Source organism: Etheostoma spectabile, chromosome 11 (assembly GCF_008692095.1).
Source record: "Etheostoma spectabile isolate EspeVRDwgs_2016 chromosome 11, UIUC_Espe_1.0, whole genome shotgun sequence".
Classification (NCBI taxonomy): domain Eukaryota; kingdom Metazoa; phylum Chordata; class Actinopteri; order Perciformes; family Percidae; genus Etheostoma; species Etheostoma spectabile.
This window is the reverse complement of record NC_045743.1, coordinates 10,599,684-10,615,228: the sequence shown is the minus strand read 5'-3', so window position 1 is coordinate 10,615,228 and position 15,545 is coordinate 10,599,684. Positions and strand designations below refer to the sequence as shown.

At 39.9% G+C, this 15,545-nt stretch overlaps 2 protein-coding genes across 2 annotated transcripts in view; both read left to right on the top strand.

Moving 5' to 3' along the window:
- The window catches only part of myo10l3 (myosin X, like 3), a 51,823-nt gene extending 42,155 nt beyond the window's left edge, over positions 1-9,668 (top strand). Inside the window, exons 24-41 of the mRNA XM_032530187.1 lie at positions 26-56; positions 174-995; positions 1,729-1,852; positions 2,261-2,504; positions 2,655-2,750; positions 2,944-3,037; positions 3,734-3,789; positions 3,904-4,046; positions 4,244-4,438; positions 4,629-4,786; positions 5,270-5,393; positions 5,810-6,107; positions 6,218-6,425; positions 6,595-6,731; positions 6,841-6,955; positions 7,050-7,505; positions 7,664-7,855; positions 7,958-9,668. Coding sequence (XP_032386078.1) covers positions 26-56; positions 174-995; positions 1,729-1,852; positions 2,261-2,504; positions 2,655-2,750; positions 2,944-3,037; positions 3,734-3,789; positions 3,904-4,046; positions 4,244-4,438; positions 4,629-4,786; positions 5,270-5,393; positions 5,810-6,107; positions 6,218-6,425; positions 6,595-6,731; positions 6,841-6,955; positions 7,050-7,505; positions 7,664-7,855; positions 7,958-8,062 — 3,598 coding nt within the window. The 3' untranslated portion in view covers positions 8,063-9,668. The remainder of the gene's footprint in view (positions 1-25; positions 57-173; positions 996-1,728; positions 1,853-2,260; positions 2,505-2,654; positions 2,751-2,943; positions 3,038-3,733; positions 3,790-3,903; positions 4,047-4,243; positions 4,439-4,628; positions 4,787-5,269; positions 5,394-5,809; positions 6,108-6,217; positions 6,426-6,594; positions 6,732-6,840; positions 6,956-7,049; positions 7,506-7,663; positions 7,856-7,957) is intronic.
- A 1,949-nt stretch (positions 9,669-11,617) lies between these two features.
- On the top strand, positions 11,618-14,691 carry pttg1ipb (PTTG1 interacting protein b). The gene is made up of 7 exons (XM_032530214.1): positions 11,618-11,889; positions 12,280-12,335; positions 12,446-12,554; positions 13,162-13,264; positions 13,632-13,697; positions 14,098-14,144; positions 14,623-14,691. The coding sequence occupies exons 1-7, from the start codon at positions 11,694-11,696 to the stop codon at positions 14,664-14,666; spliced, it is 621 nt and encodes a 206-aa protein (XP_032386105.1). The 5' UTR covers positions 11,618-11,693; the 3' UTR covers positions 14,667-14,691.
- Positions 14,692-15,545: the final 854 nt, after the last annotated feature.

The window sequence follows — 15,545 nt, the reverse complement described above, 5'->3', positions numbered from 1 at the left end:
GATTTTTTTTTATTTCGTTTTTCAGAAACTTGCTGGTAAATGGTGTTTGTCAGAAGGTAATTCCTAAACAAAAACTGTTATTCACATAACAAAACACAATATGAGGGTGGTGGCATAAAGCATTTAAACTTACACTTTATGTCCCTCTTTCTCTTTCCTTGTTCTGTCTACAGAAGGAGCTGTCCCAGACGTTGTCCCAGAGTCACACCTCTGAGGAGGAGAGCCGTCAGATGGAGGAGATCCTGCGACTGGAGAGGGAGATCGAGCGCCTGCAGAAGCAGCAGGAAGATGGCGTGTCCCTTCTCGGAGACGTCTCCCATGAGGAGCTACGGCAGATGAGAGACGCTGAGATCTACAGACTGGAGAAGGAAGCTTCCCGTGTGGCTACTGAGTTTCTGGAGCTCTTGGACTTTGGTGGTTTAGAGCCATCGCTCTCAAGTGAGGAGAATCTCCACGACCCGACTGAATCTACAGCCCCTCTGGCCGAGGAGGAGGTTGACGAGGGTTTCCACGCTGATGATGAGTGCGTTCCTTTGCCTGATTTCCCTCCTCCGGCTGCGGTTCCTCTAGACAAAGAAGTATTCCAAAGTATTCCCCCTCCTCCACCTGCCTTTGCAGAAGGATTAGTTGCCACCCCTTCCTCTGCCTCCTGTCCTGCAACGACAAAGCTCTCCCCACTTGCCCCCAATGGGCTGAGTCATGCCCCTGCTCTCACAGACTCCAGAACCTCCAGACCTCCTTCTGTAGTCACTAATGGAGAAAGGCGGCCGTGCGAAAGAGCCAGCAAGGGGTCAGACTTTGAGTCTGTGAACGAGGAGCCTTCCCACTCAAACCAGCTAGACACAGAGTCAGACTACGACCAGGAGGAGTTTGAGGAGGCCCATGGGAGCTCAGGTGCTAGCATCAACGACGGCCATATCACAGATGAGGAGGTGTTGCGAAAATCCTCCTGTACCCAAAACAGCTTGGACTCTTTCAGAGGCAGCTCAGACTCGGTGAGAACTAACAGGCACAGAATATTTTTTGTCAAATGCTACAGATCTAACCCATATGGGTAATCATTTAAAGAATTATTGTTTACCAAAAAAAGTGACTGTATTTTTAAAGTATGTTCTGTCCTCAAATTAAACCCCAAAGTGGAATTGCTGCATTTTCCATTTCTAACTTAAGCCATTGTTCACATACACTGACACACACCTGTCTTTCCTCTGGGTACAATATTTTCCCCACAACTCAACACCTAAACTATATACCCCAAAATCTGTGTGCACATGTGCAAACCTGAATACATATCCTCATATCAAAAGGCTCAGCTAATTTTAAAATCACAGTGAAACATTGTTGCCATTATTTGTTTTGGCTCTGCTGATGAGCAAATGAATCTATTCCCAGATACTGCAAGTCAAACAGAGAGCTCAGACCTAACACTGTCAGATCAGCAAAATGTCAAAGGGAAAGAAGGGAGTGTGTTTGCATAAGTGCACGTGTGTGGGGCTGTGTGGGTGTGTATTTGGCGATGTTGATTGACGCCATAGTGACTGACTACAAGGTCTGACAGATTTTGGGCACTGGTTTTAGTTCTGAAATTGCAAAATGAAGAATCGGACTGCCTGCAGTCTTCAGAAAAAGAAAAACAGTTCTTGAAAAATTTCTATAAATTGCTCATGAAGGACAAGGTATTTTTGTGGAGGACATCTATTGTCATAAATGCTGGTGTTTGTGTTTCAGTTCATTGACAGCGATGAGGACAATGATGGCTATGTGGACACAGATGAGGAAGTTTCCAATGGGAGAGTGAATCTGCTGAATGGTAGTGGGCCTCCATACTTCCATGGCTACCTCTACATGAAGAGTGAGTAGCTTTACCAAATCACTGCCCAGCAGGCATGGAGATGATTTCTGCACAGCTGAACACAGCTTGTCTGGTTGTTTTAGAAATGTCAAACATGCTTTTTGTGTTTCTTGCTTGTTTGCTGTCTTTTTTATGATGTAGTACTTACAGCGTCCACTTCTACTTACTGTATATCTTTCTTAAATGTAGTTAATTTTTGTTGTTTTGCGTTTATTGTGTGTTGCGTTTCCAGAGGATGCACATGTACTGTATGTGTGTGAATGTCTGTGTGGTGGAGAGTGTTAAAGCTGTTTCAAGGTGTTTGTGTCTGTTTTTACTTCTCCCATCATATTAAGATTTTACATGAAACATTAATGAAAAAACATCTTTTCTTTCTCCTTCTGCTCGCTGCACTTTTCTCTCTTTCAGGTGGTCTGATGATCCCATGGCGTCGTCGCTGGTGTGTCCTAAAGGATGAGACCTTCATGTGGTTTCGGGCCAAGCAGGACTCCCTCAAATCCGGTTGGCTCTACAAGAAAGGAGGAGGGATGTCCACTTTGTCTCGGCGCAACTGGAAGATGCGCTGGTTTGTTCTGCGGGAGTCAAAGCTCATGTACTTTGAAAGCGACAGTGAAGAGAAGCTAAAGGGAACTATTGATATCCGCACAGCCAAGTAAGACAACCCTGTTCTCAGTCAATGGGGTTAAAAATCGTAATTGCCTTTCATTGTTCACTAATTTGGGGGGTCTAGTTATTATTACTCCAAAGAAATAGAACACTATATGCTTCACTAAGGTTTGGTCTATTCTGGGTCTTTCTGTAGAGAGATAGTGGACAATCATGAGAAGGAAAATGCACTGAATATTGTGACTGAGGAGAGGACCTACCACATATACGCAGAGTCTCCAGAAGATGCCAGGTACATTATAAACCATAGATTCTATAGCAATCATCAATTAACTGACTGTTTTCTGGGCAGTGTTTGACGTTGTTGTCATCTCTCTGTAAAAGTGATGTGTTGAGATGAAGTCCCCCCTTGTGGCTGCCAGTGGAAGTTGTATTTTTCAATTTTGCTGACTTTTACTTTCTGAACTCCCTCTGACCCCATCCAGTGGTTGGTTTAATGTGCTGAGTCGGGTCCACAGCGTCAGCCCGGAGCAGCTCATGGAGATGCACCATGAACAGGCCAACCCAAAGAATGCAGTGGTTAGTGTGGTTTTACCTCTCCACTGCCGGGGCCCCAGCCTCAAATACTTTTCTCAGCCGTAATGATGAAGGGTGTAACTGAATCACGGTCCAGATTTGGGTCATATAGTTATTTAGGCTGAAGAAGCAGAATGCACCATATATCATTGTTCATTGGACGTTTATGGACAATGTCAAAATGATGGAAAGACAATCATGCCACACATAACATTGAAATAAGATAACAAATATGTACAGTATAATTATCACTGTGTAAACACCCATTTACTTTCCTTGAAATGACTTTGTTAAAGGGAAACTGCTGATTTTCATACAGCTTTATGTTATCTGCAGTGACACAAAGCTGTTTGAAAATTAGTAAACTTTCCCTTTTAAGGGTCTGTATGTTTTCAAACAAAAAGTTTGTCATACACAAGTTACATTTCATGGTAGTCGCTTTAAACCATGTCAGGCCATTAGGACACCCTGATCAAGTAGTGGAACACACTTTTAGAATAAAACAGCTTGGAGCACCAGGTAGCAATGTTTACTGTTTTATGGTAGGTTAGCTCTGTATTAATTGTAGAAACATAATACAACTTATTCTACAACTCAAGCACTTTAGTGTCCCTTGAAAAAAACCCAACAAAGAAAATATTTACCGATGGGCAAACAGCTAATTATCATTTAAATTCACCCGTTATTTTTTCTGTGCAGGGCACACTAGATGTGGGTTTGATCGATTCTGTTTGTGCATCAGACAACCCAGATAGGTAAGGAATGACCATTAATCCTAAAGTATGTTCTTAAACTGCAGTCTAAGGGGTATGACAGCATGTGCATGGTATAATAACTTGTGTTCTCTGTTCATGTGTTCTGTTCCGCAGACCAAACTCATTTGTGATCATCACAGCTAACCGGGTGATCCACTGCAACACAGACACACCTGAGGAGATGCACCACTGGATCGGCCTGCTGCAGAAATCCAAGGGAGACTGCAAGGTTGACGGACAGGAGTTCTTAGTCAGAGGTCAGACAGTTGAGACATACACTCTGAGATATTTACGATTTGAGAGTTTATATATTTGTGTTTGCAGTGGGATGCATCTGGTTAGCGCCTTAAATGGATAATGAGATTCTGCCCTAAAAATGAATAGAATTTGTTGAATTTGTTTAAGAGAAGGAATTATAAAAAAAGGATTTACAATAATGTTTATCCTCCTTCAGGCTGGCTACATAAAGAGATGAAGTCTGGAGCCAAAAGCACTTCTTTGAAGCTGAAGAAGCGCTGGTTTGTTCTCACCACTACCTCTCTGGATTATTACAAGTCGTCGGAGCGTAGCACCTCCAAACTGGGAACTCTGGTCCTCAACAGCCTCTGCTCTGTGGTGCAGCCAGATGAGAAGGTCTTCAAGGACACTGGTCAGTTTATGGTCAATATTATTCTCAGTCATCTTAAGCAACAGAAATATACCTATCTTAAGGTTTCTCTGCTAATTTTTCAGGTTTGAGCATTTTGTAGGGAAGTACAGTATGTCTGATTTATTCAATTGTCTTAAGGTCTCCCAGAGAGTCATTTAGCATCTTATTACTTTCTGTCTTGTTCACCCAGGCTACTGGAATATAATCATCCATGGACGTAAACACTCTTACCGTCTTTACACCAAAATGCTGAATGAAGCCATGCGGTGGGCAAATGCCATACAGGGGGCAATAGACAGCAAAGTTCCCATTGAAACGCCAACACAACAACTCATCAGGGACATCAAGGTATTAAAGCTTTCATTTGGCTGTTTCTCACTTTGCTGTAGTAAAGTTAATAATGCAATGCAAATACCTGCTATTCTGTGTGCAATGTCTGACTTTATGTGCCTCGCTAAATGTGCTAATAATAATTTCACAAGTAATTTTGCATGGCATTTCATTAACATCTTGATATTAATTTAACTCCAATTCTTTTCAGTCATGCAAACCTTTGGCAGGGACACACAATGTAATAAAGTGAGGTACTACTCACTGAGTGTGTGCCGTGATCTTCTTTAAGTCTTGGCTTTGCCTGCTTCAAAACTCTTTTGATTACCCTTTTTTCCTCACAAATAGCAATGGCATAGCTTTACTGTTGTTATATTGCCTAAACTGACTTGATTAACTCACTTGAATACACACTTCCGCCTATTCTAGAATGCTCTACTTTGTTGATAATTCATGACCACATTACTTTAAGATTGCTAAACCAGTTTTCTGTCTGTCCAGGAAAGCAGTTTGAATGTGGAGGCTGTGGAGCAGACATATTGGAGGAACCCCATCCTGAGATATACCCAGCATCCTTTGCACTCCCCTCTTCTACCGCTGCCCTATGGAGATGTCAGCGTCCACTGTGAGTGTTGTGGCTGCAGCTACTGTTGTTGCAAGCTTTTGACTTCTGTCGATCCTGGCAAAATGTTCAAAATCTTCTATTTATGTGATTGGATGTACAATACAATACCAATACTTGATCTACCATCTCTTGTTGGTTCAGTGCATGCTAGTTAGAGGAAAACAACACACATTCACATTCTGCTTTGTTTTGTTTTTTTACAAAAAAAATGAAATAAGGAACTTCTCAGCGTGATCCACTTCCATAGCATTGCAAGCGTTCAAGGCAGCATACTTAAAATTTAAATATCAAGCGATCTGATATAATTTACTTACTACTAGGTATAAAGTACAGAAACTAGTTAAAATAGTTGTAGTTACAAATAATTGTACTGGTTTGGCTGGAATTTAAATCCTGTCTCTGTCCTTCTGTCCCAGTGCAAAGGGAAAAGGGTTATACCAGCCTGCAGGATGAGGCAGTGAAGATTTTCAACTCACTGCAGGAGATGGAGGCCGTGTCAGACCCTGTCCCAATCATCCAGGGAATCCTTCAGACCTGTCAAGACTTGAGGCCGTTAAGAGATGAGGTTTACTGTCAGCTGATCAAACAAACCAATCATGTCCCACACCCAAACAGTCCTGCCAATCGCGCCCACTGGCATCTCCTGACCTGTATGTGCTGCACCTTCCTGCCCAGCCGAGGCATCCTACGCTACCTCAGGTTTCACCTCAAAAGGTGCAGTGTATTTCTGGACACACGCTGTAATTCATAACAATCCTATGGTCACCGATTATGACGAGATGTAACGTTTAGTTCAATGTCTTCCTATCTTTCCGTGTTTTCAGGATTAAGGAGCTGTTCCCTAGTACAGAGATTGAAATGTTTGCCCATTTCATCGGTGAGTCTCTGAAGAAGACCAAGAACAGAGAGTTTGTTCCCTCTCAAGAGGAAATTGTAGCATTGCTTACCAGACAGGAAATGACCACCACAGTGTACTGCCATGGAGGAGGCTCCTGCAAAATCTCCATTAACTCACACACCACTGCTGGAGAGGTAAGCAAGCTCTAGTAATTGCTACACTGGCTGTTTTAAATGTTCCAATGAAAAATATCTGTGTTTAGTTCACACAAACTCTGATACAGATATTTTACTTTTCTAACATTGCAAGAGAAGGAGCCGTACTAATACATACTGCGTTGTTATCTTGGCTTGCTTTGACCAGGTGGTGGAGAAGCTAATCCGAGGTCTGGCTATGGAGGACAGCAGGAACATGTTTGCACTATTTGAACACAACAACACTATTGACAGAGCTGTGGAAAGCAGGGTTCTTGTGGCTGATGTTTTGGCTAAATTTGAAAGGCATGTTACACGTTATCACATCACAATTCAGGGTCCTGTTAATTACCTAATGTCGAGAAAAGTGCAAAATGTAGATATGTAAGTGACAGGTTTGTGTCTTTCCCACCAGACTTGCTGGCAGTGAGGATGAAGGCCAATGGAAACTCTATTTTAAACTCTACTGCTTCCTGGATGTGGAGAGCATGCCTAAAGAAGGAGTGGAGTTTGCGTTCATGTTTGAGCAGGTGTGTTTCACTCATCCTGTTACACTTATTGAGAGTCTTTACAATCACAAGTTGGTGCTAATGATGAATGAGAACTATTTGGCTGTTCCTTCAGGCCCATGAGAGTTTGACCCGGGGCCACTTTCCTGCCCGTGAGGAGACCCTGCAGCACCTGGCTGCGCTACGCCTGCAGTTTCTGTTTGGAGACAAAGCAAGAGTCACCTGGAGCCTGGAAAACGTCTATCCCGTGGGCCGCCTACGCAATCGCATCCTCCAGTTCACCAAGGTGGGTGGCGCATCTGGGTCAGGCCAAACTCTGGAGCGCCGGAGGACTAGCTTCCTGGACGGGACCCTGCGGCGGGGGTTGAAGACGGGCTCAATGAAGAAGCAGCGCATGGAGGAGGAGCAGATGTTGGAGATGTGGATAAAGGAGGAGACATCTGCCACCAGGGCGAGCATCGGGGAGAAGTGGTCCCGCCTCACTGGTCTAGACCAGCACCAGGCTATGATCAAATACATGACCATCATCAAGGAGTGGCCTGGATATGGATCCACACTGTTTGACGTTGAGGTAAGTTTATGCGTCTTTGATTGTTACACAATCCGCTCAATAAGGTCGGTAGTGGCCTTGATACTGATCCAGCAGATCAGATCAGTGCGTCCCTCGTGGGCCAGCCAACTGCACATGTTGGAGGATGTTTATAAATTACTGTGTTTGGGTCTTTCTAGTGCAAAGAAGGAGGTTTCCCTCATGATCTCTGGTTGAGTGTGAGCGCTGAAAATGTGTCTGTCTACAAGAGAGGAGAGCCCAAGCCTCTGGAGACCTTCCAATATGAGCACATTATTTTCTTTGGCGCTCCACAGCCCTGCACCTACAAGATCACTGTGGATGAGAGAGAAATGCTGTTTGAAACACCACAAGTATGTAATCCTTCCCCCATGTGTGTGTTTGTAAGAGAAGACACTATTCTAGAATTTGCTTCTCTTCTCTGCTGACTGTGTGTTTCATCTGTAAATTGGCAGGTTGGAGAGATCACAAAGATCATGAAAGCCTACATAAACATGATTGTGAAGAAGCGCTGCAGTGTGAAGTCTGTGTCCAGTTATGGAACCAACTGGATCAGGTGATTGACATACAGGACTCAAAATGTTCATTAAGCATTGGGAGAAGATGAAGAGATGGCAAAAGGAGCAAATCTCCTCGACAGAGATTGTGTTTCAGAGCTTATGACTGGCTGCTTATTAACACAGACAAATTCCATCCAGAACGATTCATTTCTATACAGACACAAAACATGGCAAAAGTGGAAACATTTAAGCATCAGCACCATTTAAAGCTTTACAGTCGTCCTAACTGTTCCTCCCCCTCCATGCAGTCTCCAAACATGATACTCGCTCTTATAAGTTTCAGTGGTCATTTCTCACATCTTACTTGAAATGTAATTTAGGTGTCTCTTCATGGATTTTGTTTTTTCAATATCTAAGAATACCAAAACCCTGTCTCACATTTCAATATTGACATTCATTCAACATCTGAATTAGGACCCTGGGTGTAAATTTTCTAAAAACATCCAAACTAGATAAAAGAATGTGTTGCGGCGGGAAACTGACTGAGATGTCGCCTGTCATTGTCGCCCCATTGAAATGAATGTTCTCCTGAATGGAGATTCCCTCAGGTGAATGTGTGATATAACTGTCCCAGGGAGATTATCTCCCTCATCTTGCCTTTATTTTAGCTGTTCTGGACTAAAAGATTCTGTGCCAATGCGGCCTTTCAGGAATTGAATATATATCTTGGGGTGTCGAGTATCTTTGTTGTTATGGCTTCCACTGGTGATGTGCTACAAAAGCACATCCCTATCTTTAAAAAAAAAACTGAAAATTCAACACGAATAACCACTGCATCAGTGGAGATGCAACGTCTGTTACCACTGCAGTCAAGGATTTTCTCAAACGGCAGGGTTATTAAATCATTCAAACTATTTGCGCTTCTTTCCTAGAAGAAGTATTTGGTGTTGAATTGTTTTATTGTGTATTGACTTGAGGGTATGTATCTGAAACTGATCGCTTGTTCAGTATGGCTGTGTCTAAAGATTTTTTAACTGTTTTTTAGTGATGTCAAAAACCATGTGATGGTGTGGTATTTATTTATGGAAGTATCAAATGATTGTGAGAATAGGCAGATTGAGCGAGGTGAAAAGCGCGCAGGAAATGTATTGATGCAGTTGCCCTAGTACTTTTGTTTTCTGTTTTTTTGTGCAGTCAGGGACACAGAAATCTAGATTTTCTAGATAATGTAGTTGTTGATAACTTGCAATTTTTATGCCGTTTTGTGCCCTGTTTCTGAGCTTTTGTCAACGTAAAATAACCTAAGTGTGTTGCCCTCGAGTTGACACCCAACATGCTCAATTGCTTTTATTAACGTTACATATTTTCTCTCTTCCAATATAAATGAACACAAAGGATACCTAGCCAGTTGACTTACAGTATAGAAAGACTATGATCCAAACATAATGAGCTTAGTATTTACCTCACATTGCATTACTGTCTTCCATCGCTCTCCAATCCTATACTCACTTAGGCGATCTGGTCAGCTGCCGGCGGCCACACCAGAGACTGAACTTGCCATTGACGATGACTGTATTTCTGAGATTTCTGATTGTTTTGAAGAAGAAAATTCAGAAAATGTTTTATATTAGAATTTAAAGATGCTTTAATAAATTATTGTATTTGAGCGATTTCTGTGTTTGTTTTTACTGTCTAATTGCCATGTCTTGCAGAGGACAAAATGGTAAGAACAGTAAATGTGTATGCCATGTCTGTGGATCTCAATATATTTTTGTGTATAAAATGAAAAACAAAAATGAATAAATGAACAATGACATGAACTCATTTAGACCTCTGCTCAGAACTGTGTGGGCGTGTATAATCTGTGCTTTCACCTGTTAAGGTTGAACAAGATAAGATACTTTATTAATCCCACACTGGGGAAATTCCTTTGTTACAGCAGCTCAGAAGATAAATTCACACACATCAGAATTGTACCTGTAACATTCTTATTAGTACAAATGTTCATTGTTCATGTTATCTCCACCCTAGCTCTGCCCATCATCATGCTGCATTCATGCACTGTTGGCAGAATGGGAGGAACAAGAAAACCTCCCTTGATTTTACCTTGGTGATCTCTACGTATTAACATTATTATTATTGTTATTATTATTAAACAAACTTTTATTTTTATTTTTTAAACCATTATTTATTCAGGTAAGTTGATTGAGAACAAGTTCTCATTTGCAACGACAACCTTCACACAGTTACACATTCATACGTGGGAGCCACTGAACAGCTCTACTGGAGTGTTGGGTGATGGTGTTGCTTGCATGTTACTAGAAGTCAGTTGTTCTGTAGCTCTTTTTGCCAAAAAGAAGATATCGTAGCTGTCAGAAATTTTGGATATCACTGACTTGGAATTACAACTCTGAGGCATTAAACTTAATCAAAGTAACTAAAACACAGCAGATGAGCAGGGCCTTGGGCCAGTGTTGATAATATGGCATATGTTATAATTATAAATGTCATAAACTGTACTGGTAGATCAGTCTGTTGAGAACTGAACTTGTATGTGGTTACAGGAAATTATAATAAAGTTGATATGTTTCCTTTAGGATTCCACATGGCTTATGAACATCTAGAAAGTGCATGACAAGGGCTGGAAATTGAATATTGTGGCTTTTTTCTGGTCAATTTGCTATCTTTTATATCATAAACTAAAATAATTTGGATTAATGTGGAGCAAAGTTGTAAAGAAAGGAAGAAAAACTACCAGGTAGGCCCATCTACATTTCATGAATAGGCACCTTCTATAAAGTGTATTTATTTATTTAATTATTTCATTAACAAAGGATAGCTTTCCAATCAGCTATCAATTCTGCTGTCACAAAAAAGGTCAGGTTTCTCTATTTCAAACTGCCGTCAGCAAAAGTTATCAAAAAGAAAACATAGTATGAAGTCACTAACAAGGGCTGTTAAAGCATTATGTCCGTAAATATTAAGATTAGATTAGATTATTAATAAGTTGTTTATAAATTAATTTTAGTGCAGATGCCCTGCAGCTAAAACCAAAAAGACAAAGCAATGTGCCATGCTGAAGGAGGATACAAGAGATTTTTTACAACATGGCAACCCGAACGGTGTTGTTATTAATGGCTTTAACTGATGATAATAATAATAATAATAATAATAATAATAATAATTTTAATAATAATAACAATAAAAAATAATAATAATAATAACAATAATAATAATAATAAAGTAATTAGTTCCAGCATAAAGTAGGCTATTCTTAACGTATATTATTTATTTTCTGTCAAGTAATTCTAATTCTGTTAGGTTTACATTCTTGTCCTTTGATAGTTAATATTTAATAATAAGTTATTGCATCGAGCAATCCCTACACTGTTCTCTTTTGAACTACCACCATTGCACACAATCTACCTTAGCACCTTTAACCTTTAATGTATGTGATATAGATATGTGTATGTGTTTGTTGTGTTATGGTTGTCTAAGTCACAGGATGTCTAAAATTTCCTTCTGGATGAATAAAGGTTTTAATTATCGCAAGTAAAATACAACAGGAAGAAACGGACATATACTATGTGAACATTTTCTGGCATCATTAGGCTATTATTGTCGGTAAAGATGTTTAACTCTGCAGCTGTTTTATGACACCAGCGTCAGGAGTTCATGACGTCAGCTCTTTATGGGGTCCACCCTCCAGTTTGACTCCTCAGAAACGTTAGTTTTGGTCGTGACTTCTATTTCCGTGCGCTCGATGACTTTCACTCGTCTCACAATGTCCGGAGAGTTCAGATCTTCAGCCTTTGTTTTTGCCTTGATTGTCTACGGTGTTATTAAATCCACAGGGGCGCAGGCACCAACTACTTCTCCAGCTCCGAGTAAGTGTGTGTGTGTGTGTGTGTGTGTGTGTTATTTTCCCCTTTCAGCTTTAGCTGTTGTGCTTTGTTCTACAAGAGTTAGGTCAGGAGGTGGTCACATGACAGCAAATAATGGATTTCCACTGATCATAAGAGCGGATAATGATCATGTCAATTAATGGTAATGGCTCAAAAGGAAACTTTACCCTAGTTTTCCTTTTGCAAAGTGAGTCTGAATGTGTGAAACACTGTTGATGATTTGTCAATGTGGGCAGAAAATTAAACCTCCAGTGAGATTTTATTGCCTTTCTTGTACATTTATACAATGGCTTGAACCTGCACAGCAAAGGAGGGTCAGCATGCCCTACAACCTACAATATATAACACACTGTAACTTATCCCTTTTTTCAGCTCCTTGTGCCTTGAGATCCAACACCAGTTGTGCTGAATGCCTGCAGAACGTGACAGTAAGTTGCTTAAACTCCAGCCACATACACAGAACTGGCTTCAGTATTGTTACTGATGTAGCCTAACTATACAGTACTAAGCACAGTATTTGTTGCTGTTTTTGTTGCAGTGTTTGTGGTGCACACCAACCAAACAATGTGTGGACTACCCAGTGAGGAACATCTTGCCCCCCAGCAGTGTCTGTCCGTTGAATGACGCACGATGGGGGTTGTGTTGGGGTAAGAGTGACAAAACCAAGCCTCAGATAACCATTGATGCCAAATCTGGGTAGGGTATATATATCCTGCAAAAATGAAATGGCAACTATTTTCCCTATCAATTTGTTGTTTGAGTCTTTTTGCCGAACGTTCTCGAGTTACAGCTTCTCGGTTGGAATGGTTTGCTGTTTTTTTTCTTTAAATCTCTCTGACTTGATAGTAAAGTGGGCTTTAGGAATTTGTCATGGGCATTTATTACTATTTTCTGACATTTTAAAAGTCAAACAATCAATCAATAGAAACAATGATCAGTGGGATAATCAAAAATTAAAATAATTACAGCCCTAGTACAGGACTTTCTTCAGATAAATCTTAGTTTACTAAAAGTGATAAGATGCAACTGTCTAGTCGAGTACTTGACTGAATAACGACAGAATTACTCACTATGGGGCTTTTTTACCACAGAAGAGCCATTAACTAACTTCTTACTGGCTAAACGTCTTGGTCTACTAAGACCCCAACCACCAACTTGCTAAAGTCTAAAAGCAGCACTAGTGTTTATTTAATAGGCTTTATAAGATGATACATGGTGAGTGATTTCCAGTGTTTCCCACCTCTCTGTTTCCAGTAAACTTCCAGATTTTGATCATCACTATGTCAGTGCTGGGTGGCATCATCATCATCACCATTCTTGTTTGCTGCTTTTGCTGCTGCAAGTGTGAAAGAATTGGGTAAGCATTAAGTCACATGAAGTGTTGGCTGTGATGTCTGGTTTAACGCGGAAGGAGGAGGACAGGGAACACAATGGGTTGTTTTTCTGCGCCGCCAGGCTGATACCGCCGTCTCCAAAAGCCTGCCAGAACTTGTAAATGCAGCTTAGCTCTGAAAACAACTTTAATCTTTCTATTAAGACGGGCTGACATAGCCTCTTATAAAAACGGGTTTATTTGATGATGGCCTTTGGATGAGACTGATTGTTAGACTGTTGCTTGCTGTATTAGGATAAAAGCAAAGCACATCAGACTCCTTTCTCACTATTGTCATTTATTTTAGATTGTAAGCTTTTATATAACTATTTTACACATTCTCATGTTCTAGGAACAAGAAAGAAGATGCAAAGGTGGAGCGACAAACCCGGGCCAGAAAGAGCCGTCAGAAAGCAAGGTAAATGGCTGTTAAGGAGGGGATATGAATAAAAAAACTAATTTAATATTTTCAGTTAAAAAAAAAAAAAAACTTTTAGTTTCTGGTACTGTCATTATAACACTAACCATCAACTTAAGATACGAAGAAACATAAGAAGGAGTCTCTCCTACACCACATATTGCTGACAGCATATTAATAAATAAGTTCATATGGTAAAAGAGGAAAAACTTTCTTGCCTTTTAAAAAATGGTGAAGACTGAAAACTGTTTTTAAAATATATATGTATTTATGTCTTTTAAGTGGCAGAAAATGTGTTATTTTCAATCAGCATAATACCAAACTAGTGTTGACCCTTCAGTGAGATTTAGAAAACTGTAGGCGTGAGTGTCCAACAATTTGTCTGTTTCTTCCCGTACAGGAAAACAGAAATGCAGCTGAGACATGATGAAATCAGGCAGAAATATGGTAAGGCTAACTTCTATTTTGTAGGGTTTGAGTATAAATGTAAATTTGGAATATCGATAATGCTTGTTTTCACAAAGCTTTGTTTACATGCACAGTGGTAAAAACCGTTGGATAATGAATGCATAATGGGTTATGGGAAAGATAAGATGAAATCTGTACAGATGAAACGAGGGAACAACATAAAGAAGTCCTTCATAAACCAAGAGAAAGAAGCTCTAAACAACACATTTGATTCAGTAGCGCCATCTACTGTACTGAAACAACACTGCATACCGGATACACTACCAATATTTTTAACTTCAATCACTTTTGAAAGACAAGGATTTTAAGAAACATGTTATTCTGTTTTAACCCACCATTTTAAATTGTATGCAACCATTGAAACACTTCTAGATATTGGATATTATATTCCTAATACAGTGATATACTTGTAGCCAAACAATGGATTAAATGATTTCTTCTCTATTGTTCTTTACAGGTATGGCAAAGGATAATCCATACGCCCGTATGGATGATCACTGAGAAGAATCTCAGCGATAATTCCTTTTTTTTTTTTTTTAACCGTTAAAATGATTACATTGATGCCAGTAACATTGAGATACATAGCATGAGAAACTGTGATTATCTCATCTGATTTCAGTGTTTGCCATATAATCCAAATCATTTTTAGTGTGCACTATATTTCAAACATTGTCTATTCACCTAATGATTCATATTTTATACACATTGTACACATCTGTTATACCAGATTAACCACTATTTTACTGATCGTCATTCATGTCTAAAGTACATTTATTTTTATATAAAATCATGTAATTCATTTAACACTGTTTTGCAATTTTTATTTGTGAATAAATATCAGAATCTGAATTTGTTTTACAACTTTCTGTGTGTTCTTGAACTACATGTGAGGGATATGATTATTGTGTATCTTTTGTGAAAGACAAATTGTGACCATTTAAAAATGAAATGAATAAAAACGTTGTTTGACTCTAATTTTGCAAATCCATTTCCTAATTCACAAATTCCCCATTTTACTAATACATAAAACAAGAGGGGTCAAGAGAAACTAAACAGTTCTGAGATAAAGTATGGAACCGCAAATCCCATGTGCAAATCAATTAATGCCATCTGTGTGCCACTTTGTTAAGGAAATACACATGCCCCACTTGCTGACATATATGTCTGCCCTATTCACACATCCTATATGACATTCTTTCATCTGTAGCAAGCCTGTTATCAATCCTGAGAACAATTTGCCCTTTAATGATTGCGGAAAAACTGACAGGACTACACTGTCTTGGAAAGACTACAAAGCTGTGACATCACATTGTGAATCATCATCCAGAATTGTATGTATGTATGAAATGCATGTATGTTGTGACAGAGTATAAATTATCG

Excerpts from the sequence above, each read along its gene's own strand:
- pttg1ipb (XM_032530214.1), top strand. The coding sequence starts at position 11,694 with ATGGGGTCCACCCTCCAGTTTGACTCCTCAGAAACGTTAGTTTTGGTC. Across the intron at positions 12,336-12,445 it reads AATGCCTGCAGAACGTGACA|TGTTTGTGGTGCACACCAAC; the intron begins GTAAGTTGCTTA and ends TTTTTGTTGCAG. Across the intron at positions 12,555-13,161 it reads ACGATGGGGGTTGTGTTGGG|TAAACTTCCAGATTTTGATC; the intron begins GTAAGAGTGACA and ends CTCTGTTTCCAG.